This window comes from Chiloscyllium plagiosum, chromosome 1, assembly GCF_004010195.1.
Source record: "Chiloscyllium plagiosum isolate BGI_BamShark_2017 chromosome 1, ASM401019v2, whole genome shotgun sequence".
Lineage (NCBI taxonomy): Eukaryota > Metazoa > Chordata > Chondrichthyes > Orectolobiformes > Hemiscylliidae > Chiloscyllium > Chiloscyllium plagiosum.
The window spans coordinates 79,794,301-79,820,622 of record NC_057710.1 but is presented as its reverse complement, the minus strand read 5'-3'; the positions used below and the strand labels follow the sequence as shown (position 1 = coordinate 79,820,622).

The 26,322-nt window shown below is 39.8% G+C and overlaps 1 protein-coding gene across 8 annotated transcripts in view; it reads left to right on the top strand.

Moving 5' to 3' along the window:
- Positions 1 to 26,322, top strand: part of pcm1 (pericentriolar material 1) — a 149,095-nt gene that overhangs the window by 16,332 nt on the left and 106,441 nt on the right. For 6 of the 8 annotated variants that reach the window (XM_043689926.1, XM_043689959.1, XM_043689950.1 and 3 more), the window contains exons 5-10: positions 6,120 to 6,290; positions 10,034 to 10,150; positions 10,402 to 10,584; positions 20,202 to 20,379; positions 22,384 to 22,493; positions 22,936 to 23,146. In XM_043689926.1, the coding sequence (XP_043545861.1) occupies positions 6,120 to 6,290; positions 10,034 to 10,150; positions 10,402 to 10,584; positions 20,202 to 20,379; positions 22,384 to 22,493; positions 22,936 to 23,146 (970 nt within the window). The remainder of the gene's footprint in view (positions 1 to 6,119; positions 6,291 to 10,033; positions 10,151 to 10,401; positions 10,585 to 20,201; positions 20,380 to 22,383; positions 22,494 to 22,935; positions 23,147 to 26,322) is intronic. The other 2 variants (XM_043689977.1, XM_043689969.1) reach the window with 1 other exon arrangement.

The window sequence follows — 26,322 nt, the reverse complement described above, 5'->3', positions numbered from 1 at the left end:
TCTTTACCCAGAGAGTGGTGGGGGCATGGAATGCGCTGCCTGTGGGAGTGGTAGAGTCAGAATCTTTGGTGACCTTTAAGCGGCAATTGGATAGGTACATGGATGGGTGCTTAAGCTAGGACAAATGTTCGGCACAACATCGTGGGCCGAAGGGCCTGTTCTGTGCTGTATTGTTCTATGTTCTATGTTCTATCTCCAATCAAATTGTTGCTTGTTCGATGATTATAAATCTAATCTCTTATAATCCTTTCCAAAAAACTTTCCTACAACAGAAGTAAGGCTCACTGGTCTATAATTACCTGTGTCATCTCTACTGCCCTTCTTGAACAAGGGCACAACATTTGCAATCCTCCAAACCTGTAGACAATGACGATTCAAATATCAAAGCCAAAGGCTCTGATGTCTCCTCCCTAGCTTCCCAGAGAATCCTCTGATAAATCCCATCCGGCCGAGGGGACTTGTTTACTTTCACTGCTTCTAGAATTGATAACACCTGTTCATAACTAACCTCGATCTTTCCTAGTCTTAATATCTCGTACCTCATTCTTCTCCTCTACAATATTCTCCTTTTCCTGAGTGAAAAACGATGAGAAATGTTCGTTTAGCACCTCTCCGATCTCCACAGGGTCCTCACTCAATTTCCTGCTTCTGTCTTTGACTGGCCCTATTCCTACCCGAATCATCCTTTTATTCCTCACATACCTATAGAAAGCTTTAGGGTTCTCCTTTATTCTACTTGCTAAAGACTGTGCGTGTCCTCTCTTTGCTCTTCTTAACTCTCTCTTTATAACCCTTCCTAGCTGATCTGTAACTCTCCATCGCCTCATCTGAACCATCTTGCCTCATCAACGCATAACAAGAGATGCACTTTCTGTTGTAAACCACGGTTCCCTTACCTTACAACTCACTCTTACTTGTTGACTTTAGTTCTGCCTTCAACACCATAATTCCAACCAAATTCATCTCCAAAGTACGAGACAAAGGACTCTGCTCCCTCTCCCCCTGCAACTGGATCCTTTGACTTGCTAATCCGCAGACTGCAATCACATAGGGTAGGCAACAGCACCTCCTACACAATTATCCTCAATACTGATGCCCCACAAAGCTGTGCACTCAGTCCCTTGCTACACTTTTTATGCACTCACAACTGTGTGGCCAAATTCAGTTCAAACTCCATTTACACATTTGCTGATGACACCGCTGTAGAGGGTCAGACCTCAAACAACACTGAGACAGAGTATAGGAAGGAGACAGGCAGCTTAGTGGCATGGTCTAAAGACAACAATCTCTCCCTTAATGTCAGTAAAATGAAGGAGCTGGTCAAGGACTTGGGAAAGCAGAGTGGAGGGCAATGGTACTGAGGTGGAGGTAGTAGAGAGCTTCAAGCTTGTAGGAGTAAATTTCACCAATGGCCATGTCGACGCTACAATCAAGAAAGCTCATTAATACCTCTACAGCCTCAGAAGGGTAAGGAATTTCAGCATTTCCTTAATGACTCTTATCAATTTTTATAGATGTAGAAAGCATCCTATCCAGATGCATCACAGTTTGGTATGGCAATTATTGTGCCCAAGACCGCAAGAAATTAGAGAGTTGGGAGTGCTGCTCAGACTAGCAGGAAAACTAGCCTTCTTCCCATTTAGGAGAAAGTGAGGACTGCAGATGCTGGAGATCAGAGCTGAAAATGTGTTGCTAGAAAAGCGCAGCAGGTCAGGCAGCATCCAAGGAACAGGAGAATCGACGTTTCGGGCATAAGCCCTTCTTCAGATTCCTGACTTGCTGCGCTTTTCCAGCAACACATTCAGCTTCCTCCCATTTACTCAGTCTGTGCTTCCCACTATCTTGGGAAAGCAGCCAGCATAATCAAAGACCCCTCCCATCCCGGTTAAACTTTCTTCTATCCTCTTTCATCAGGCAGAAGATACAACAGATTCAAGAACAGCCACTTCACTGCTTTTATCAGACATGTGAATGGACCTCTCATATATTGGAGTTGATCTTTCTCTGCACCTTCTCTGTAGCTGTAATGCTATATGCTGCATTGTCTATCACCCTGATGTATTTATGTAAAGTATGATTTGTCTGGTTAGCATGCAATATAACGTGTCACATGCAACAAGAAACAGTGAAAATAACAAATCAAATCAGAGAGTCAGAGAGACCCTTTGGTCCAATTCATCCATGCCGACCAGATATCCCAACCCAATCTAGTCCCTCCTGCAAGCACCCGGCCCAAATCCCTCCAAACTCTTCCTATTTATACACCCATCCAGATGCCCTTTTAAATGTTGCCATTGTACTAGCCTAACCATTTCCTCTGGCAGCTCATTCCATACACATACCTCCCTCTGCATGAAAAAGTTACCCCTTAGGTCTCTTTTATATCTTTCCCCTCTCTCCCTAAACTTCTGCCCTCTAGTTCTGGACTCTCCCACTTCAGGGAAAAGACCTTGTCTATTTATCCTATCCATGCCCCTCATGATTCTGTAAACCTCTATAAGGTCAGCCATTAGCCTCCGAAGCTCCAGGGAAAACAGCCCCAGCCTGTTCAGCCTCTCCCTAAAGCTCAAATCCTCCAACCCTGGCAACATCCTTGTAAATCTTTTCTGAACCCTTTCAAGTTTCACAACATCTTTCTGATAGGAAGGAGACCAGAATTGCACGCAATATTCCAAAAGTGGCCTAATCAATGTTCTGTACAGCCGCAACATGACCTCCCAACTCCTGTACTCAATACTCTGACCAATAACAGAAAGCACACCAAACACTTTGTTCACTGTCCTATCTGTCTGCTACTCTACTTTCAAGGTCTCTTTGTTCAGTTATGCTCCCTCGGACCTTACCATTAAGTGTATGTGTTGTGCTAAGATTTGCTTCCCCAAAATGCAGCACCTTGCATTTATCTGAATTAAACTCCGTCTGCCACTCCTCAGCCCATTGGGTCATCTGATCAAGATCCCGTTACAATCTGAGATAACCTTCTTCGTTGTTCACTGCACCTCCAAATTTGGTATCATCTGCAAACTTACTAAATATACCTGTTATGCTCACATCAAAATCATTTATGTAAATGACGGAAAGTTGTGGACCCAGCACCGATCTTTGTGGCACGCCATTGGTCACAGGTCTCCAGTCTGAAAAACAATCCTCCACCACCACCTTCTGTCTTCTACCTTTGAGCCAGTTCTGTATCCAAATGGCTAGTTCTCCCTGTATTCCATGAGATCTAACCTTGCCGACCAGTCTCCCATGGGGAACCTTGTTGAACGCCTTACTGAAGTCCATATAGATCACATTCATTGCTCTGCCTTCATCAATTCTCTTTGTTACTTCGTCAATAAATGTTTGTGAGACATGATTTCCCACGCACAAAGCCATGTTGACTATCCCTAATTAGTCCTTGCCTTTCTAAATGCATGTACATCCTGTCCCTCAGGATTCCCTCCAACAACTTGCCCACCACCGACGTCAGGCTCACTAGGCTATAGTTCCCTGGCTTGTCCTTACCACCTTTCTTAAATAGGGGCACCACATTAGCCAACCTCCAGTCTTCCGGCACCTCACCTGTGACTATCGATGATATAAATATCTCAGCAATCACTTCCATAGCTTCCCATAGAGTTCTGGAGTACACCTGATCAGGTCCTCGGGATTTATCCACTTTTATGTGTTTCAACACATCCAGCACTTCCTCCTCTGTAATTTGGACATTTTGCAAGATGTCACCATCTATTTCCCTACAGTCTATATCTTCCATGTCCTTTTCCACAATAAACATTGATGTAAACTACTCATTTAATATTCCCACATCTCCTGCAGCTCCACACAAAGGCCGCCTTGCTGATCTTTGAGGGGTCCTGTTCTCTCCCTAGTTACCCTTTCTTTGAGGGGTCCTGTTCTCTCCCTAGTTACCCTTTTGTCCTTAATATATTTGTAAAAACCCATTTACAAGTTTGGATTCTCCTTAATTCTATTTACCGAAGCTATCTCATGTCCCCTTTTTTGCCCTCCTGGTTTCCTACTTAAGTCTACTCCTACTGCCTTTGTACTCTTCTAAGGATTCACTTGATCTACCCTGTCTATACCTGACATATGCTTCCTTTTTTTTCTTAACCAAACCCTCAATTTCTTTTGTCATTCATCCAGAATTCTCTACACCTACCAGCCTTTCCTTTCACCCTAACAGGAATATACTGTCACTGGACCTGTTATGTCATTTCTGAAGGCTTCCCTTTTTTCAGCCATCCCTTTACCTGCAAATGTCTGCCCCCCCATCAGCTTTTGAAAGTTCTTGCTTAATACTTTCAAAATTGGCCTTCCTCCAATTTTGAACTAGATCTAGTCTATCCTTTTTCCTCACTATTTTAAAACAAATAGACTTATGGTCGCTGGCCCCAAAGTACTCCCCCAATGACACCTCAGTCACGTGCCCTTATTTCCCAAGTGCAGATCAAGTTTTGCATTTTCTCTCGTAGGTACATCCACATACTGAATCAGAAACATTTCTTGTCCACACTTCACAAATTCCTCTTCATCTAAACCCTTACCACTCTGGTCGTCCCAGTCAATGTTTGGAAAGTTGAAATCCCCTTCTTACAGATAACTGAGATCTCTTTACAAATTTGTTTCTCAATTTCCCGCTGACTATTAGGGGGTCTATAATACAATCCCAATAAGGTGACATCTCTTTCTTATTTCTCAGTTCCACCTGAATAACTTCCCTGGATGTATTTCCAGAAATATCCTCCTGCAATGCGTCTGTAATGCTATTCCTTATGAAAAATGCCAGTCCTCCTCCTGTCTTGCCTCCCTTTTTGTCCTTCCTGTAGCATTTATATCCTGGAATATTAAGCTGCCAATCCTGTCCATCCCTCAGCCATATTTCAGTATTTGCTATGATATCCCAGTCCCTTGTTCCTTACCATGCCTTGAGCTCATCCGCCTTCCTTGTTAGGCCTCTTGCATTGAAGTAGATGCAGTTTAATTTATCAGTCTTACCTTGTTCTCTGTTTTGTCCCTGCCTGCCCTGACTGTTTGACTCACTTCTTGTCTCAACTGTGCCAGTCTCGGATTGATGTCTTCCCTCACTATCTCCCTGGTGCTCACGCCCCCACCTTAATAGTTTAAATCCTCCCGAGCAGTTATAGTAAATTTCCCTGCCAGTATGTTAGTCCCCTTCCAATTCAGGTGCAATCCATCCTTCTTGTACAGGTCACTTCTACCCCTGAAGAGATTTCAATGATCCAAAAATGGTGAATCCTTCTCCCATACACCAGCTCCTTAGCCTTGCGTACATCTGCTATATCCTCCTATTCCTACTCTCACTAGCTCGCAGCACTGGGAGTAATCCAGGTATTACTACTCTTGAGGACCTTTTTACGTTCCTGCCTTATTCTCTATATTCTCCTTTCAGAATCTCATCCTTTCTCCTTCCCATTTCATTAGTTCCAATGTATACAGTGACCTCCTGCTGAGCCGTCTCCTCCCTGAGAACATTCTGTCCCTCTGTGAGACATCCTTGATCCTGACACCAGGGAGGCACCACACCATTCTGATTTCTGCTCCTGACCACAGAAATGTCTGTATTTGCCTCTGCCTAGACAGTCCCCTAACACAATTGATCTCTTGGAACCCGGCGTATCTCTCGTCGCATTAGAGCCTGTCTTGATACCAGAAACTTGGCTGTTCATGCAATATTCCCCTGAGAACCAATCACCCCCTACATTTCCCAAAACATCATACTTGTTTGAAATAGGGATAGCCACACAAGAGTCCTGCAGTACCTGCCTACCTTTCCTGGAATTAACCCATCTATGTGACTGTATCTGCAAATTTTCTCCCTTCCTATAACCGCCATCCATCACACCCCCTTGTTCTTGTAATTTCCTCATTGCCTCTAACTGTCTCTATAACTGATCTATTCTATCTGATAGGATTTGCAACCAGTGGCATTTATTGCAGTATAATCGGCAGTATCATGTAAGCTCTCCCTAAACTCTCGCATTCAACAAGAGCATATCACTCTACTAAGGGTCATTTTTGCTTCTTTCAGTCTACCGACAATCAATTAGAAATTGCACTTTTTTAAACAGACTGCATATATTTGTTCTGCTTAATAGGTTGTGAGCAGGCTCATCCAGATTCGGGATTATATCAGCAAAGCTCATTCTATGCGAGATGACCTTATGGAAAAAAATGAAAGATCTGCTAATGTTGAACGCTTGTCTCAGCTGATAGACCATTTGAAAGAACAAGAAAAATCCTACATGAAATTTTTACAGAAAATGCTGGTATGTTTTAGAACTTTGGTAGTTTTTTGTCATAAAATGAATGTATTTCTGGCTTATTTGCATAATCATACGGAATTTGATTTCATAACCCATAAAATGTAGCGCATGGGGTTTGTACTCTTTTTCTACTGCTCCAATCAGTTCTCTTTTCTCTCTTGAAGTTGATTTATGCTTTTTGGCTCTGAGTGTAATTTCAGCCAATGAAATGACTGACATCGGATGAGTAAAGAGATGGTCTCAGCCGGTTGTTTGCAAATGGCGAACATTAGAGCCAAGTTTGATGTTCATTAGTAACATGGAATGAATGTTACTGGAATGTTTTCAGAAATTGTGGCCTATGTTTCAATGTAGATTTACTTTATGAAATTATTCTGGAGGAAATTACCATCCTTCGATACAAGTGCAACATGTTATAGAATATTGATCATAAAGAAGCCTCATCTTTATTGGAACACATAAGACTCTTGTCAGGGCTTGATGTGGTAGTCTTGTGTAATTGCCACCTCTTGAGGGAGAGCCTAGAACCAGAGGACATAATCTCAGAATAAGGGATCAACTATTTCAGACAGAATGGGGAAGAATTTCTTCTGAGGGTTGTGAATCTGTTGAACTTTTTTCTGCAAAAAGCTATCAAGGTTGGGTCGTTAAATATATTCAAAGCTAAGATAAGCAGATTTCTAATTCAATCATGAAATCCAGGATTGGAGTCTGAGGCTGGAAAGTGGATTTGAGGATTGTTAGATTAGCATTGATCTAATTAAATGGTCGAGCAGAGTTGATGGGCCAAACGGCCTACTTGTGCTCCTGTGTGTGTGTGTAAATTTGTTCATAAAACATTGCTAACACCTACGTCGTAAAATCTTCATCTTCCATCTTCATGAAGGATTAGTATGTGATTTTCCTGGTTTGTAACAAATTGTTCTTAGATGAGAAAAGAATCCTTCTTGAAAATCTTTTCTACTCCCCATTACTGCTGGTTGGACATTTTATCCACACAAACCGAAGTATGCTATTTGATCACAAATTTGAGGACATGACTTGAGTTTGAAATCTATAAATTATTACTGCAACTGACTGGAGTACTTTTGTGATTGCCTAGCACCTTACTGTAATTTTGTCTTTTTATCTCTTTTTCTTTACCACCTCCTCTCCATCCCCATGCTGGATATTTTATATTTTTTTTGAGTAGATTAGATAAAGTTTGAATATATCATCAGTCATTGAAATCTATGAAAGTGTAAAAATTGAACATTTTCATAAATGTAAAGTTCTCAACACTAAGTTAATTAGATCTTTTCTAAGTGATTGTTTCACAATACAGAGCTTAAAATTGCTAAAAGGAGGCAAGTAGCCAAAGATTTTCAACTTGGGCCCATCAGGGATGAGTTTGCATGAAACAGTCTTGAAGAAAAGGATGTTAAGCTGTATGGTGTGAGAAGAGGGTGCTCATTCGTTGGGCCAACATTGGCATGAAAATACATGAAGAAGAATTAGCTAAAAGTAATTGTTCTTGAAACAGGCATGAAGATTCTGCTGAGTCTTCATGATACACTAGAATTGCAGCAGAGGTTGGCAGTCTCCAATTTTCAAGTCTCTTTCTTGCATCTTATTCATGATGTGTGCAAGATAAAAAGATTAGACCTTTTGTCTCCTTTTTGCAGTTTTTTATAAAATGTTTGCAATTGCTTAATTCATGGTGCTTTAACAACATTGACGCAGTCTGAAAGCATTAGAGTTTCATCATAGGTAGTGAGAAGACACTACAGTGAATTTGCTACTTTGTGCTCTAATGTGTACATGATTCCTTGATGCAAAATATTTGAACCTTTTCAGTTGATCTCATTCCTGAAGACAAATAATTTGTTTATCGAAAAATCATTATGGTGTTAGTTTCACTTTTAATGATGCAGATAAAACAGTTGATTATAATTCATGACCTGGCTATTGGCAATGGCTGAAATAAAATCAATTTAAAAATAATAAATGGATTACACAATTGTCAACAATTTAGTTCTGCAAATAATAGCTGGATCTTGCAAAATTTACAGAATAGAAATTAAAGGTCTAATGCATCATGAATTTTTGGTTAAAGTCCATAGATCATTATGTTAGAATGATGGTAGTTCATGGAATTTTGAACTATTAACATATTTTGTAAGATTTTTTCATAATCCATGCACTCTGTTTGTTATTTGTTAAATGGTGTGAAACCAACTATTTGCTTTCTTAAGCATTTGATTTGGTAATCCCATTTAAGATTACTGTTTGTTGTGCAGTCTCGGCATCATGTAAGTTCATGACTGGGTGTTTGGAATGAAGTGGGGTTGTGCATGAACTGCTTTAACTTATTGCACTTTTGGGGATTCGTAATCAGAAAGAACAGAAACAGATCCTTCAGTCTAACTCACCCATGCTAACCAGGTTTCCCAAACTAGTTCCCATTTGCCTGTGTTTGGTCCATGTCCCTCTCAACTTTTCCTATTCACGTACCTATCCAAATTTTTTAAAAATGTTGAAATTGCACCTGCATCAACCACTTCGTCTGGCAGTTCATTCCATATACAAACCACTGATTGTGTGTAAAGGTTGCCCCTTGAGTCCCTTTTTAAATTTTTCTCCTCTGGCCTTAAAATTATGCCCTCACTTTTTGAACTCCCCTACCCTATGAAAAAGACCTATGCTATTCACCTTATCTATGTCCCTCATGATTTTATAAACCTCCATAAGTTCAACCCTCAACCACCTCTGCTCCAGGGAAAAATGTCCCAGCCTATTCAGACTCTCCAGTCCGGGTAACATCCTTGTAAATTTTTTTTGTGCCCTCTCCAGTTTAATAATGTCTTTCCTATGGGTGGAACTTAGACATAAGAAGGGGATTCAATCCCTCTTCTCTTGACAATCACGAAGTCCTGGCTGACCAATATAAACAGGGGATTTGGAATCTCCTCAACTCAAGGCATAGACTCAGAGCTGGCTGGCCACAGCCAGTGTACTGTGGACACGTCAATAAAGGGTGACTTGGTGATGGGATACCAGCCTCTGTGCAGTTATTACATCAGGGTAAGGTGAAGGATAATTGCAAGAGATTGTGCAAGTACATGAAGGGCAAAAGAGCAACTAGGGATAGAATAAGGCTGCTTAAAGATCAACGCGGTCATCTATGCGTAGAACCAGAGGAGATGGGAGATTCAATCTCGCATGATTGAATCCCCTTCATTATGATATTTCAATGTGTCCCCTTAATTATGATATTTCAAGAAAGTCACACATTTGCACATTTCTAGTGGAAAAATAAGTATCACCATACCATTGATTATGATGGCTAAAAATATTATAGTGTCGAATTCAGTGAAGACCCTAGCTTGTGGTGTATTTTAAGTAGATGTATTGGTACTGAATTTGTATAGAACACTTGGTTGCCAATTATAGTGAGGGTGGGATGATAGTATTATGTTTTGGATTGTTCCAACAAAGAACTCGGGCAGACATGATCACAAAAGGCCACTTTCTGTGTTGTAATTTTTAAGGATTGCAGGAGGATATGGTGTGCCCAAACGCAGGCAGGTAGAACTAGTTTAGTTTGGGAAACATGGTTAGCAAGGACTTGTTGGACCAAAGGATCTATTTCCATGCTGCATGAGTCTTTGGATGTTATAGTGCACGTTTAGTATGGATTACGAAAACCACTTCTTTTATTTATGATGTTCAGCTGACATGGTTTTTTTTTCTAAAAATTGTTTCAGGCGAGAGAGAATGAGGAGGATGAAGTTGGCACAACGGACTCTGCAGTGGGATCTGGTTCTGTTGCTGATAGTACATCTCTAAATCTAGATGTTCAGTCTGAGGCATCAGATGCAACGGTAAGGTGGAAGTCATGTTTGCAAATACTAAGTTAAGTGCAGTTGATTTTATAACCTGGACTTTAGAACATGTTTGCAGTCTACTGTGGATAGCATATTTTGGAGATAGATTGTACTGAATTTTATCCTCACACACTGCTTTTATTAAACAAAGTGTATTAAAGTGAGAGCAGATTTTGTTTAAAAGTTGCTTATCTTGGGTTTCATGAGCGTTTTAATCATAAATGTCTTAACTAAACTGTTTAATAAAGGAGGCATCTCGTAGTCTGAGTGTTCGGCCCTGCATTGAGGACAAGCTAGGAAATGCAGCCTCCCAAGCACAGGGCTCTTCAGTTACTTCAACTCCAAAAGGGGAAACTGACAGGCTTGGTCTGAAAGACAGGAGAGTCTGGCATAGTGGGATTAATGGCAAGGAACATGGAATTTCCTCCAAGGTACCATTTCATTGCATAGTCCTTGAAACATGTAATCTATTAACTTTCAAGTCTAAAGTTTTTTTTTGTTCTGCTGATCCTTTTATAATTTTAAGTTGATTTCATTATTTGGGTGATTTTTTTTTCTTATTGGCAGCTGTTCAAATGCATGTAAGAGTTATATCTGAATTAGTTAGAATTATTTTAATTTTGAGATTGAAACACTAATTGAAAGTTACCTAGTACCGTGAAGACAATCATGGAGCCTTAATTTTGTGAAGACAATCATGGAACCTTAATTTATATATTCTATCAGAAACGTAAAAAAATGTTTATTACGACTTGTAATCAAATATTTCAAGTCTAATCAATTGACCAATTCATTGAAACAAAAGATTATACTTGAGTATGTCAACTTAAAAGTACTTCTTTTCACCCTTTTCTCCCTGCCACACCTTCCTCCCAACAAGGTTTCTCTAAGTTTATGTCCAATTAGGATATTAGTTTCAATCTGTAGCTTCCCTATTCAGGCAACTAATCCATTCACATCAATAATTGTTGATCAAGTAACAAAAGAAAATATTTCTTTTAAAAGTTGATACTACGTTTTACAAAACTTATTAAGATGTAACTTATCATGCTAGATACAGGGCTTCCTGTTTGGTGTCAGTAAAATAGAAAGGAACTTGTGAAAGCCTGTACCTACGTGTAGGAGATTGACTTTGTGCTGCCATATGGAAATTTTTATTACACTCCAAGGAGTAGGAGAACCAACACATTGAAAGTTGTCCATGGTCAAAACTCTTAACATCTGAAGAATTGTGCATAAGTTTGATACCAATTGTTAATCTTGATTAGTGGCCTCATCGTAGGCTAATTTAGATGGCTGAATTAACACAATTTGAAACCTTGATGTTGGTTTGTGATCTTTTGTGGGGAAAATAAAAAGAAGTATCCTGTTTAATGTTTACATTTTTGGGCCTCAGCATCCTGAATCTTGGTAGAATCTTTAATCTATCAAATTTGAGCTGTTAGTGTCACGACACTTCTAACATGAAAAATAGGTAAGTAGAAGTGTATTACAGGTTTTATTTTGTAATTCTGAAACGAGCCTCTCAAATTGAGCTACCTTTGAGACCAAGTAGGTTGAGAAATGTTGAGGGAAGGTGAGAATGATAAAAATGAGGTCATAAACAAGCAAGGAATATGTTGAAGTATTAAGTTTAAATTTGACAATGTACTTCATGACATTGATTTTAAGAAACCCTATCTATAAGTAGGGTTGCAACTTGGAAAACCGTGGGCTGCTCAAACATGATGTTTTGTTTGGCACAACGTTGAATAAGTCAATGTACTTGTGCAATTGCACATTGAGATAACTTTAATTTTTCAAATTTGTAGTTAAAAAGCAGGCTGGTGGGTTGGTGGTGGTGGATGAGCTGATGCAAACATTAATTATTGTTTAATTATTATGGTTTAATTATTTTCTTGGATTTCAAATGTAAGGGCATATTTAAACCCATCTGAAATGTGTTGCTGTGGAACATGCTGTTTTGGCCTGGTTGTTTACACCACAAAACTGGGAATTAGATTATGTATGAAAATCTCGTTGTTTAAACATGATCACTCTTAATTTATTTTCCCTTATGAATTTTAAAATTAATTTGTCAAGAAGGTGGAACCTTTTATATAAAATTAAGCCAATGGCGATTAAATAAAATTGCTTGCTGAGCTGCTCAGATTTATGACGTTTCAAGGTTTGTGAATGAATTCCTAGCTATCTGTTCACAGTGCAGGCGTGATATTGCATTAGGGTTCATCAGAATGGCTCAGTAGTTCGCACTGCTGCCTCACAGCACAAGACACCCGGGTTCGATCCCTGCCTCCGATGACCCTCTGAGAAATTTGCACGTTCTCCTCGTGTCTGCGTGGAATTCCTCCTCTTGTTCTCGTTTCCTCCCACAGTCCAATGATGTGCAGCTTAGGTGAATTGGCCATACTAAATTATCTATGGTGTTCAGGGATGTGTAGGTTAGGAGCATTAATCAGGGATAAATGTAGAATAATAGGGTTGAGGAATAGGTCTGGGTCGGTTACTCTTCAGAGGGTCGGTGTAGACCTGTTGGACCAAATAGCCCGTTTCCGTACTCGAGGGATTCTATGATTCAATCCTATGACGTGATGACTGCCCTGATCAGAGAATTTCTCTGTGTATATTGTGCAAGTTAATGAATGATTCTGAAGCAGCCTGTTTTGGTCCTCAAAAGTCCCCAGTCTACTTCAAAGTAAGGTATCATAAAAATTTGAACAACAGGTGAAACAGCATACAGCAGCAACAAGAGTGGTGGTCACGTGGAACAGGATGCCATTGTCAAGCCAAAAAGATATTGAGCCGATTGCAAAGAAGAATAAGCCTCTTTTTGAATTCAGTGCCCCTATGATTTCATCTGGGTTGGTCGTATGTCTCAAAAGACTGGCAGAATACATTCAAAAGCATATTGCTTTCATTGTTTACAGCAAACGAATTGGGACGCTGCTTCTAAAGCACAAACTTTTAAAGCATGCGTTAGCTGTAACGCGATTACGTCGCCAACACTTTAAGCTCTTAATTTCTAAAGGGTGTTTTTTTCTATATTATGGGATTACACAAGAATGCAATCATCATGTTATAGAAGAACTACCTGTATACTCAACTAAGTATCCTCCAAAATCTGGAACAAAGAATTTCAATGACTTATAAACATGTGAGCAAAAAACGTTGTTCTTATCTCCATCCAAAATGACTGATCCTTTAACCTAAAACCAGTCTGTCCAACAAGGGAGAAACAGTCGCTCACTATATGGTGTTATGGGAACAAATATTTCTTGAAAGGGAAAATTTACGTTGCTTGTTTGGTAACCAAAGACCTCCTGAAATGCTATCCATGAACAGACAGATATGATCAAAAATGCTTTTGTATGGATCTATTACACTATTATACGATATGGAACCTTTAACTGAATATTTTGACATCTGGTCGATTGTTAAATTATTTCACCTCCAAATAACATGAGCGTTATGCCAGGTACTGTGCATGTGGAATCCTAATATCAAGAAATCAATTATTAGGTCAAAGAATCCCTATAGTGTGGAAACAGGCCATCTGGCCCAACAAGTCCACACTGACCCTCCGAACAGTAACCCACCCTGACCCATTCCCCTTGCCCTATTGCTCTATATTTACCCTTGACTAATGCATCTAACTTACACATCCCTGAATTCTATGGGCAATTTAGCATGGCCGATTCATCTAAGCTGCACATCTTTGGGCTGTGGGGGAAAACCACAACACCTGGAGGAACCCACGCAGACATGGGGAGAATGTGCAAACTCCAGACAGACAGTCACCTGAGGCTGGAACTGAACCTGGGTCCTGGTGCTGTGAGGCAGCAGCGCTAACCACTGTGCCACCTAAAATGGGTATTTTGGGGTTTTTTTTGAGATTGTGGAAACGATCTCTGCAGTGATTATAATACATACTTGACAATGAGAACTGAACAGTGAAGAAGCTTCTCAGTTCAAGCTGGAAAAAATGCAAATCGTCATTTTATACTACAGGAGTTGAGTACTGAAGGCTTCCCATTTTCCAACAGTTCTTTTACCTGCGAACACCTGCCCCCAAACAGCTTTCGAAAGTTCTTGCCTAATACCGTCAAAATTCAAAACGTTCTTCTGTAACGTGATGGTTGCATTCTTGTGTAACCCTATATTATAGAAAAACCACCCTTTTGAAATTAAGAGCTTAAAGTGTTGGCGATGTAATCACATTACAGCCAGCACACGCTTTAAACGTTCATGCTTTAGAAGCAGCGTCACCAATTCGTCAATCATGTTACTGCAAATTTGTATTAACAAAATGTGCGTTATAGCAGAACGACCTGTATTCAGATCATCAATTAAATTTTGGACATGAGATTGATCAAAGCATTTGGGGATGGAATGGGCAAAGGTTTTGGTATAAATGAACCATGGTATATTGAATGACAGTATATGCAGCTCTGGAGCCTGCTTGTACTCCTAATTCTTGTGTAATTTACATGGTGCAGCTACTCTTCTCATTTTTGAGAACTGACAGTCCATTCTAGTATTCTTGAGGGCAAAACATTTGTATTTTGTTTAACCTCCCTTTTCACAAATTCTGGTGGCTTCCCAAAAGAAAAATGACAATGGGCAATACACTGACAGGTTTAAATATTCCACAAAGGTTTTTTAAACAGTTATTCTTAAATGTTGCAATTCTCAACAAAGTGATAAGTATGCAAAGAGAGAATGCATGTACAATAAGCAATTAGAAAGGCAAATGACATTGTGGTTTTTATTGCAAGGTTATTGGAGTTCCTGAAAAAGCAAATATTGGTTTTACAGAGCTTAAGGTGAGATCGTTCCTGAAGTTCGGTACTTAGTTTTGGTCTCCATGATTTAAGAACAATGTTCATGGACTGGAAGAGTTAGAGGTAATGTTCACAAGATGGGTTCTTGAGATAAGAAGTGATTAGATTGTGCCAATACTTCCTGGACCTCAGGCAAATGAAAGTGATTTCATTGAAACAAGAAATGAAAGGATTTAATAAGGTAGGAGCTACTTATTGAATGATTAACATTAGAAGAAAACTGGCTAATTTGTTCTAAGGGACCTTGCATGGTTGCTGAAATAAGTTGTCTACTTGGCACGTCTCTGAATGATGGCTGCAAGTGCTTTGTATTTTACATTCCTCTTTGGCTCTGCCATTATTGAGAATTTATGGAACCACTCTTATTTCATAGAGCCCACCAGAGTGGCATTGTGGTTCAGTGGTTCGCTCTTCAGCGTGTCGGTGCGGACTCAGTGGGCCAAATGGCTTATACCTGCACTGTGTAGAGATTCTATGATTCTATTCTATTTTGAAGTGTTTTAATAGAATTTGTGTGTCGTTGGCAAGGTCAATATTTATTATCCATCTCCTAATTGTCCTTAACTTAGACTTACTAGGTTATTTCAAATCTCAGTCAAAAAGTGTGGTGCTGGAAAAGCACAGCCAGTCAGGCAGCATCTGAGGAGCAGGAGAGTCGACATTTCGAGCATATTCCCTTATAGGAATCAACTGCATTGCTCTGGAGTTGGAACCACTTATTGGCCAAACAGGAGATTTCTCTGGCAAAAGGACATCAGTGAACTAGATATGACAAGAAGGCAATTATGTTGTCCTCAATAGGGCAGGAGTGAATGTTTAAGGTGATAGTTGGGATGCCAATTAAACATTAGGTAGTATCTTAGGTCACGGGACCTGAAACATTAACTTTGCTTTTTCTGCACAGCTGCTGCCATAGCTGCTGAGTTGTTCCAGCAATTTCTGAGTTCCAACATTCGCAGTTGTTTGATTATCTTGTTAAGCATTAGGTAGAGATTATTAGTTCAGTAACATAACCTCAATGGTGCCATTTTTACTAACTGGAATAGTTCACCACAATTTGCGTCAGGACGAGGAAAGGTAGAATGTGGTAAAGTTTGATCTGAGGAATTGGTTGTAGGATTAGTGTGCATACATTCTTAATTTATTAGTTACACCATGTAGCAATGCATAATTCACCCACACTTACTTTCTAAAATTTATGAACCTCCATTTTAAAATTAACAAATGATCTTCTGTTGATTGCCATTTGAGAAAGAAAGTATCAAACTGCTCCCACACTTGCTGTGAGCAAGTGTTTCCAAATTGCTCTTCGAAAGGTCTTGTACTAATCTGTGGACCATGCCTCTTGTCCTGGACTGCTCATTAGCACAAATGAATAGGCTAGATGAGGAAAAACTGTTCTCATCAATATTTTACATTTGAGTCATATCACAACCCTCAGCTTTTTGGGCTACTCCTATGTGTAGTGATCTGCAAAAGAGGGTTAGTGTTTCATCTAGTAGAATTATATGTTGACATTTCATGGTTGTTTACACGTTAGTATTTCATTATTCATAATGTAATGGTAGATCTTGTTGGATACAGAAATCTCGGCAGTGTGTTCTGTTAATTTGAGTTTATCAGGCAAATAAATTAGGGTCTTCATCTACTTTGATTAAATCTTTAACTTTTGTGATGACCCTGGGAATAGTGGAACTTGAGCATCAGAACACTTTCCTAAATGAGTCATCACAGTCCAAATCAAGAGGGCTGCTTTGTCTCAGGTGGCATGAGGCTTCTTGAGTTTTTTTAATTAGTCTGTTGGGTGTGAGCATCGCTAGTTGGGCCAGCATTAGTTGCCCTTGAGAATGTGGTGTTGAGCTGCCTTCTTGCACTGCGGCATTGTGTTTGGTGTAGGTGCAACTACAATGATGTTCTGGAGGGAGTTCCAAGATATTGATAGAACAGGAATGGTGACATATTCCCAAATAGGATGGTGAGTGGCTTGGACAGGAACTTACAGGTGATAGTGTTTACATTTATCTGTTGCCCTTGTCCTTCTTGGTGGTAGTAATTGTTAGTTCGAGAGGTGCTGTGTAAGGAGTCTTGGTGAATTTCAGCAAATCATTTCGTAGGTGATACATTCTGATGCTTTGAGTGTCACTGGTGAATGCCAAGCATTCAAACAGTGAATGTTTGTGCATGTGACAGCAATCCGTGAATTGCTTTGTCCTGGTGGGGTGTCAGGTCTCTGAGTGTTGCTGGACTGGCATTCATCCAGGCAAGTGGGAGTATTCTATCTACCATCTGACTTGTGCCTTGTTGTTGGTGGACATGTTTTGGGGAGTTAGTAGGTGAGTTGCTTATTGCAGGATTCTTAGCATATGCCCTGCTCTTAACCTATTTTTCAAAAATCAAATGTTCAGAGATGTTATTACACCCCTCTGGACAAGATAGGACTTGAAACCAGGCCTCCTGGTCCAGGGGTAATGACACTACCACTGTGCCACAAGAGAATCCCAGTTACCGTATTGTTTATATGGTTAGTCCTGTTCAGTTTCTGGTCAGTGGTGCCCCAATCAGCAGTTGATAGTGGGGGATTCAGTGTAATTCTCTGTCTTAGTGGAGATGGTCATTGCCTAGCAATTAGATGGCAGATATGATGCTTGCCACTTGTCAGTCCAAGCCTTTGCTATTCCCTGGTCTTGTTCCATTTGAGTATGAACTGCTTCAATATTTGAGGAATTATGATTTGCAGTCATCAGCGAACAACCCCACTCATCATCTAATGATGGAGGGAAAGTCGTTGATGAAGCACATGAAGATGGTTGGGTTAGGACACTACCTTGATGAATTTCTGCAATAATCTACTGGAGCTGAGATGACTGACTTCCAACAACAACAACAACAACCATCTTACTTTGTATCAAGTATGAACTCCCATCTCCATGGAAAGTTTTCCCTCTGATTCCCATTGACTCCAGTTTTGCTCGGGCTCCATGATTACATAAAGCAGTTAAATGTAGCATTGATGTTAAGGGCAGTCACTGTCTCCTCTCTCTGGAATTCAACTCTTTTGTCCATGTTTGAACCAAGGCTGTGGTGAGATCAGGAGCTGTGTGGCCCTGGTGCAACTCGTACAGAGCATCAGTGAGCAGGGATTTGCTCAGCAATTGTCGCCTAATGGCATTATTAAAGCTTTCCATCCCAGCTAATACTATGAGAGTTGTCTTATGGCTTCTTGTAGCTTAACCTTTTGAAGTCCACATATCATTTTGTGCACTGACCTAAGAATCAGGTGCAACAGTTTTCCACATAACCCTGCAAACCTGTTCCACCTTTCCAGACAATCATGGCTGATCGCCACATTGCTGCAACCCTGATAACCTTTCTCCCAAAGCTTAGTGAAAATGCATCTACCCAGGATAAAAAATATTCAAAGATTCTGCTTCAACCATCGTTTGAGGAAGAGAGTTTCAAAGACACTTGGCCCGCTATATAGTTTGATGTTTTGGTATATGTGGTCAAGTTACTGAAGTCTTCTAGACACAGCTTGCTCAGGAAAGAATCTTGGGATATTCTTTCGATTACTCTTTCAAAAAAATAGGTTTAACCCTGAACTGATGAAGAGCGTTTCCTTTCAAAAATGGGAGAGATTAGTTGGGTGACTTGTTCATAGCGAGTCTTCTCCAACTCTGCTTGTTCATAGCATGCCGTCCTCCATCTCAGCTTGTTCTTTGTAAACTTTCCTTCAGCTGAACCAGATGAAACAAGAACCTTGTCAAGCCAGTCACTTTTCAAAACTTCCTTCAGTGACAACATGTTTAGCATTCATTCTCTCTGCCACCAAGACACAGCGACAGCATTGTATGAGATACACACGATGCATTGCAACAACTGTCAAAGACGTTTTTGACAACATCTTCCAAACTCAACCTCTTCCCAGCTGGAAGGACAGGGGCAGCAGAACATGAGAATATCATCACCTGTAATTATATCACCATTCCATCTCTCCCTGTGGGTCAAAATCATGGTATGCCCTTCCAGTAGCACTTCAGGTGTACCTATACAATATGGACTGCAGCAGTTCAAGAATGCATCTCACTACCTTGAGGACAATTAAGTATGAGCCATAAATATGAGCCTACCCAGTAATGTCCACATCCTATGAATGAACAGAAAAAAGTGAGTTGTGTGTCGATAAGCAAGAGTAGAGGCATAGAGATGTACAGCATGGAAACAGATCCTTTGGTCCAACATATCCATGCCGACCAGATATCCCAACCCAATCTAGTCCCATCAGCCAGCACCTGGCCCATAATCCCTCCAAATCCTTCCTGTTCATATACTCTTCCAAATGCCTTTTAAATGTTGCAATTGTACTAGCCTCCACCACTTCCTCTGGCAGCTCATACCATACAGGTACCACTCTCTGTGTGGAAAAGTTGCCCCTTAGATCTCTTTTATGTCTTTTCCCTCTCACCCTAACCATATACTGTCTAGTTCTGGACTCCCCCATTCCAGGCAAGAGTCTTTGTCTATTTATCCTATCCATTCCTCTCATGATTTTATAAACCTCAATAAGGCCAGCCTCTGACGCTCCAGGGAAAACAACCCCAGCCTATTCAACCTCTCCCTATAGCTCAATTCCTCCAACCTTGGCAAATCTTTTCTGAAACCTTGCAAGTTTCACAAAATCCTTCCAATAGGAAGGAGACCAGAATTGTACGCAATGTTCCAAAAGTGGCCTAACCACTGCAACATGACCTCCCAACTCCTGTACTCCATACTCTGACCAATAAAGGAAAGCATACCAAAAGCCTTTTTCACTATCCTATCTACCTGTGACTCTACTTTCAAGGAGCAATGAACTTGCACTCCAAGGTCCCTTTGTTCAGCAACACTCCTTATACACTTAATGGTAAAGTCCTAAGTTCTGCTGAGATTTGTTTTCCCAAAATGCAGCATCTTGCATTTATTTAAATTAAACTCCATTTGCCACTTCTCAACCCATTGGCCCATCTGATCAAGCTCCTGTTGTAATCTGAGGCAACCTTCTTCATTGTCCAGTGCACCTCCAATTTTGGCATTGTCTGCAAACTTACTAACTATACCTCTTATGTTCAGATCCAAATACCTCTTATGCCATAAGGGCTCATGAATGTTTCGCGTGTCTTGTAGATTAACCTACTTTTTAAAGTAATTGCAGATTTTCATGTCATCTTCAGGAAGATGATCAGCATCGGAACGCAAAAGAAGAATTGGAAAATTTGAAAAAGCAACATGAACTTTTGAAGAGAATGTTAGAACAACAAGAACAGTTAAAGACACTTCAAGGAAGACAGGCAGCACTTCTGGCACTGCAGCATAAAGCAGAACAGACTATAGTTGGAATGGAAGAATCTGGTATACCACACATTTATGTACAATAGCATGCACGTTTGATTTGTCGTGGCATATTTAACATGTTTGAGATGATCATATTGCAGTAACTTTTGAGGAAGGAGGACTGTGTATCACTGATTTCTGTCTTGTCCTTTCCTGATTCAGGTTGTCCCTCATTGGCCTGATGTATTGAATTTTGCTTGATGATGTGGACTTAGTGAAGGAAGGATATAAAGAAAGAAATAGGAAAGTAAAGCTTTTCCTCAAATGTGGCAGATTTAGAACTGACTTTGAGAGAGGAAAGAGGACTTGTTGGTTTAATTTCATACTTGCTTCAGTTCTGATTATTAAAAACTTAATAACAGAAAGTACTTTTTGTGGTGCTAGTTCTATATTCAATTGATGAAGCAAGTAGAGTACAGCATCTCTTTACATATGATGTTAGGATATTTGGCTACTGTTCATCAGATTTTATGGTTCTGTTGCTTGGAACTAAAATGATTGGTTATGTTCAATGCATTAGTCAAACTTGGTTGAAATCAGGCAACTGAAATTGATGGAATGAGAATTGGGTTCACTGAGCAGAGAAGATTTGGATGGGCATTGCACTAGCTAGACCTAAGTGTCCTAGAATTTAGAAGAAAAAACGATCGCATTTTTGGATGATGTTATTCCAGTGTAGATGGAAGTTGCACGTGGAGACCTTGCTGAAATCCATTGCAGCAGACTTGAAACGAATTGCCAAAAAATTGAAGTTTCCCCTGGACAATTTCTCTACCATAGGTACCCTCCAAAAGTATCTATTTAACTTCAAGATTCATGAGGGTTCCGATGAAATTAAATCAGTAGTTATTCCAGAAAGATTAAACTATTAAGTACATAGAAAATTTCATCATCTAACTCCTGAATATCTAATCAAATGACCTCAAACTTCACACTCACATTGCTAAGCTATACCACCCCCAGTCCACTTACACTTCCCAAACCCTGTAATGCTATTTAGCCACTCTAGACTCACTATTCCTCAAGTCTTTGGTTTCCCTCCTACCCCACCCTCCATGGACCTGTCCTTCCGTCCCCTCCTCTGAACCCAAACTGCCTACCTGGGACCCCTTACTCAGGTCCTAATCTCCCTTGCCTGACCTGCCACTAGAACCATAACATGAAAAATGTACTAATGTTTCCTGCCCCTTGACAGATGTGGTACTCCACAACCACCCACTCTGACCTGCCCTAATTACTGCATCACTTACCTGGTCCAGTTGCCACCTGTGCCTACCCCTACTTGTCATCCTATATACCTGTGTGGAAACATTGCATATAAAATGTCATATACTGGCTAAATTTGGCAATTGGTTAAAAAGTCAGTATGTAATTTAGACTAAAGTAAGGAAAGGGTAGTTGACCTGTCATTTATGTTGTACTTCACTAAAACTTGAAGAGAACCCAAGAGTCTTATAATTCCTGATAGTTATTGCAGCTTACCCTGTTATCCAGAAACTTGCTGAGATAACTTCCAAATGATTGTATTAAACTATACCATGGTATGTTTTGAATTTTCCCAAAGGATAACTTAAAAGGAACTACTTGCAAACAATTCCCTTCAAAAACAGTTGTTTCATTTATAATTCCTAATATATTGGTCAATCTAATCTTCAGTTCAAAAGCCTGAGATTTTGAAGCTTGTAGCAACTTTAGATGAGACCAAGACATAATTTCTTATAACAATTTGAATTTCCTTGTTAGGCCAGATATTGTCTAGTGGCTGCACTTGAGTAGAGGAATAATACGATACTTTGTGATATATATATATATATATATATATATTGCCCCTTTTCACGGGTCTTGATCAAAAAATTGAATGAAGTGCAGATGATTGACTAAATTTCATGCTGTCTAGTAGTTAGTGTTTTGTGCTGAAAAGTTATATAAACTAGCACTAATACAAAGTTGTATTGTGAAACAAAACCCTTAAATATACTTTGGATGCAAAATACTGTTGATTTTTGTTTTGTTACCTAATAGTTGTAACTGAGACAACTGGTAGTGTCTCGGGACTAAGCTTAACATCCGAGCTCAATGAAGAACTGAATGATTTGATCCAGAGATTCCACAACCAGCTCCAGAACTCCCAGGTATGGAATCTCATAATGATAAATTATCATTGCCAGAAGGCTGAGATTTTTTTCAAAGTTGTACACAACTTTATGCTACCATCTTTAGTTTATTCTGGGAAACTGGAGAAGGGACTTAGTAGCTGGGGAAATGACGGGAAAACAGGTGTGGTGGTAAAGGATGATGGACAGGTGAGATAGCTGCAGAAAGGCAGAACAAGATGGAGGAGTTGAACAAAAGATTGGGGGGCTCTTGTGGAAAAAGATTGATGGAGAGAGAAGGTGAAAGGCCTGGTGATGTGAAGGTGAGATCAACTGATGAAAGCTGCAGAAAGCGAGAGGCAGATGTAACTTTTATTTTAAGCTGATGTAATGTTCTTAATAAGTTTTACAACACCTTTGCAATTTGCTTCTGTTGAAATTATTCATGCTCTAGTCAATATGCGTTGTTTTGCAACTACAGTCAGTCCCTGACAACAGGAGACAAGCAGAAAGTCTGTCACTGACACAAGAGGTTTCCAGGAGCAGAGGTTCCTCTACATCAGACCACTTGTCAGAACAAAAAGTCCAGCTGGTTAATAAGCTGAAAGTTTTGCAAGGCAAGAAGGAGAGAATGGATAAACTACTTGATGAATTGCATATACTCAGAGACCAGCATGTTAACAATAGTTCCAGTAAGTGCCAAGATTACCATTTGGACAATGTGATTGCAAATGCAAGACAGATGATCTATGATGCTAAATGTCATTAAAATGTTTTTATATCCTGAGTTATATATTTAAATATTGGGACCAGCTTATGGCATTTCTGGCTTCATAAATAAGAGGCATAGACTAACAAACCAAGGAAGTTACAGTGAACGTTGGTAGAACTTTGGCTGGAGTTTTGTGTCTGGTTTTGGGTACCACTCTTCAGAGAGGATATGGCTGCAGAGAAGATTAAGTAGAATGGTTTCACAGATAAGAATTGTTAGTTATGTGGGTAGATGGAAAAAGGGTCCTTTTTCTCATGTTTGAGAGAAGAATTGATTGGTGTTCCAAATCATAATGGATCCATTCAGAATGATTAGAGAGAAACTATTCCATTGGCATTAGGGCCAGGAATCAGAGGAGATAAATTTAAGATAATTGAAGAAGCAATCATGTCATAAGAAAAGCTTGTTTTGCTGCAAGTAGTATGGATTTGGAATGCTTTGTTTGAGAGCATGGTCGAGGCAGATTCTGTCGTGACTTTAAAAAGAGAATTGGCTAAGTGCCTATAATTTTAAAAAGTTGCAGGGCTCTGGGAAAGGATGGGATAGTGGGACTAGTTTAATTGCCCTTGCAGAGTTGGCAAGGACTTGATTGGCAGAATGTCTTCTTTGAGGAGAAAGTGAGGTCTGCAGATGCTGGAGATCAGAGCTGAAGGGCTTATGCCCGAAACGTCGATTCTCCTGTTCCTTGGATGCTGCCTGACCTGCTGTGCTTTACCAGCAACACATTTTCAGCTCAGAATGTCTTCTTTCCCCACTGTAAAATCAATCTATGATTACTTCATTCCAGCTCTGAAGTATCAGATTGTTTGACACAAATGTGGTTATTGATTATTTGTTGAAACTACAGTCCATGTCACATCAATTCCAATTCATCTAACGCCAGTGTGCACATTGATTTAATTTGATTTTCAATTTCCAGATTCCTTAAATCCTCCCTATTTATAATCTGTTTGAATCCCACCCTAGTGCAGTCTCTGCTTGTTTGATCATGATCTTTGATTGTGCAGCCCTGTCTTCACACACCTGCTTGTGACTATTTCTTGAAGCCTACTGGCTGAAAACATTCTCTTATTTCAAATCTATCATTTTGCTTTCCTTCAACATCCATGGTTCATAGAATATGATTATATTATATCCTGCTCCGCCATATAATAAGCTCATAACTGATCTATTTTTGTTCGAATTCCACATTCCTGTCTATCCCAATAAAGTTTGATCCCATTGCATTACAAAAATCTTTCCTTCTGTTTTGAAAGGCTGTATTTGCTGACACTAAGAAGTATGCATAGTAGCAGTGAAATCTGAAATAAATTGAAATTAAGGATGATAAACACTGACCAAGCTCTTAAAAGTGAAAAAATTAGACAGATGAAGAGAAAACCACTCTCTTAAAAGACATTTTTATTAATTTTAAAAATTCGCTTTATTTTAGGAAGTGACCACGTGCAGCTGGGATTTAGCATTAGTTGGTTGGTGTGAGTAAACCATTTAATTGTGAAAATATTCAGTGACACCACTTCCACTGCCTTCTGAGGCCAAGTGTTCCAAAGTTGCACAACCTTCACAAGAAAAACGTTCCCAATTCTCTGTCTGAGAAGCATGACCCCTTATTTTAAAACTGTGATCCCTAGTTTTGGACTCACCAACTCCTTCTCATACCTTATCAACACTACCTAAATTCATTAATTCTCGGACCACTTCCTTAAGTACTCTGAGATGTAAATTCTTGTGCCCTAGGGATTTATCAGCCTTTAATCCCATCAATTTTCCCAACACTGTTTCCCTACTAATACTCATTTCCTTCCGTTTCTCCTTCTCAATATTTTTGAGATGTTATTTGTCTTCATTGTGAAGACGGAAGCAATCCTTTATTAATGGGGCTAGCCCTCCCCCTTCACCTAGTTTTTTATTCTGCTTGAATGTCATGTATCCCTCAATATTCAGGACCCAGTCCTTATGCTGTAGCCACTTGTCTAGAATGTCTATCAGATCATATTTACTTCAATGTGTGCAATCAAATCGCTTGATTTATGAATAATAGACGCATTCAGAAATTTAGTTTTTGTCTTTTTGTTGTCTTTCAAGTATCTAGCTTTTGATTAATGAGGCATTCTGTGGTTCTTTATTCTCTGCTCCTTCCTATCATTCATATAGACTGCTGTTGTGCAGCTTTTGGTGGGTCCTCAGAGGTTTGGGAGAGGATAGGAGATCAGGATGCGGGTTGCGTTAAGAGATTGGGATGGTAACGGCAGGGAGGGAGGTCAAGAGGATCAATGGAGGGTGGAAGAGTGCAGAGGTCAGGGTGTAGATCAGATCAGATCAGGACAGGACAGGAGAGAGAGAGAGAGAGAGCCAGTGAGGAGTGTGCAGAGTGTCTCCCTTACCCCTCACTCCACTAGTTTCTGTGACCTCTGCATGCTCTCTCCTGAGTTAATTAGTTCACAAAATATTGGTTTTAGCACCATTCAAATGTACATAGTCTCAACAGTACAATCCCCACTTGCTCAGTACTGGAACCCATTTCTTCCACACCAGTCCTTGAACCACATTTTGATCTCTTTAATATTCTGTACTTTCTGCCAATTTGAGCGTGAGATTACATCTGTTTGAGTAGACAAGATGACATTTGGCCAAATCTGCCTTGGATAGTTTCTCAAAAGAACTATCCAATTAGCTGTATCCTTGTATTTTTAAGAGAGACCCATGCAAATGTTTGTGCTTTGTGTAAAATCATATCAGTTGACTGAAAAATGAATTATTAGCTTGTTAAAAATAATCTAGTGTTGTTTTGAACCAGAGAACAAACACCATGTGTCAAGTGGATGATCCAGGGGCAAGTTTTAAATTTAAGTGTGAAGTTGCTTTGGTTTGAGTTGAGGAGTTTGTTCTCCCGTTCAAAGGTTGTGAATCTTGGAAATGTTGCACACCAGAGAGCTGTGGAAGCTCAAATAACTGACTATGTTTAAATTAGAGATTGGTATTTAGAAATATGTCAGTGACATAAAGGAGCTGGTGTGCAATTAAGGCATTGAAGTGGATGATCAGCCATGATTGTATTGAATGACTGAATATTTGAGATGGATTGAATGGCTAACT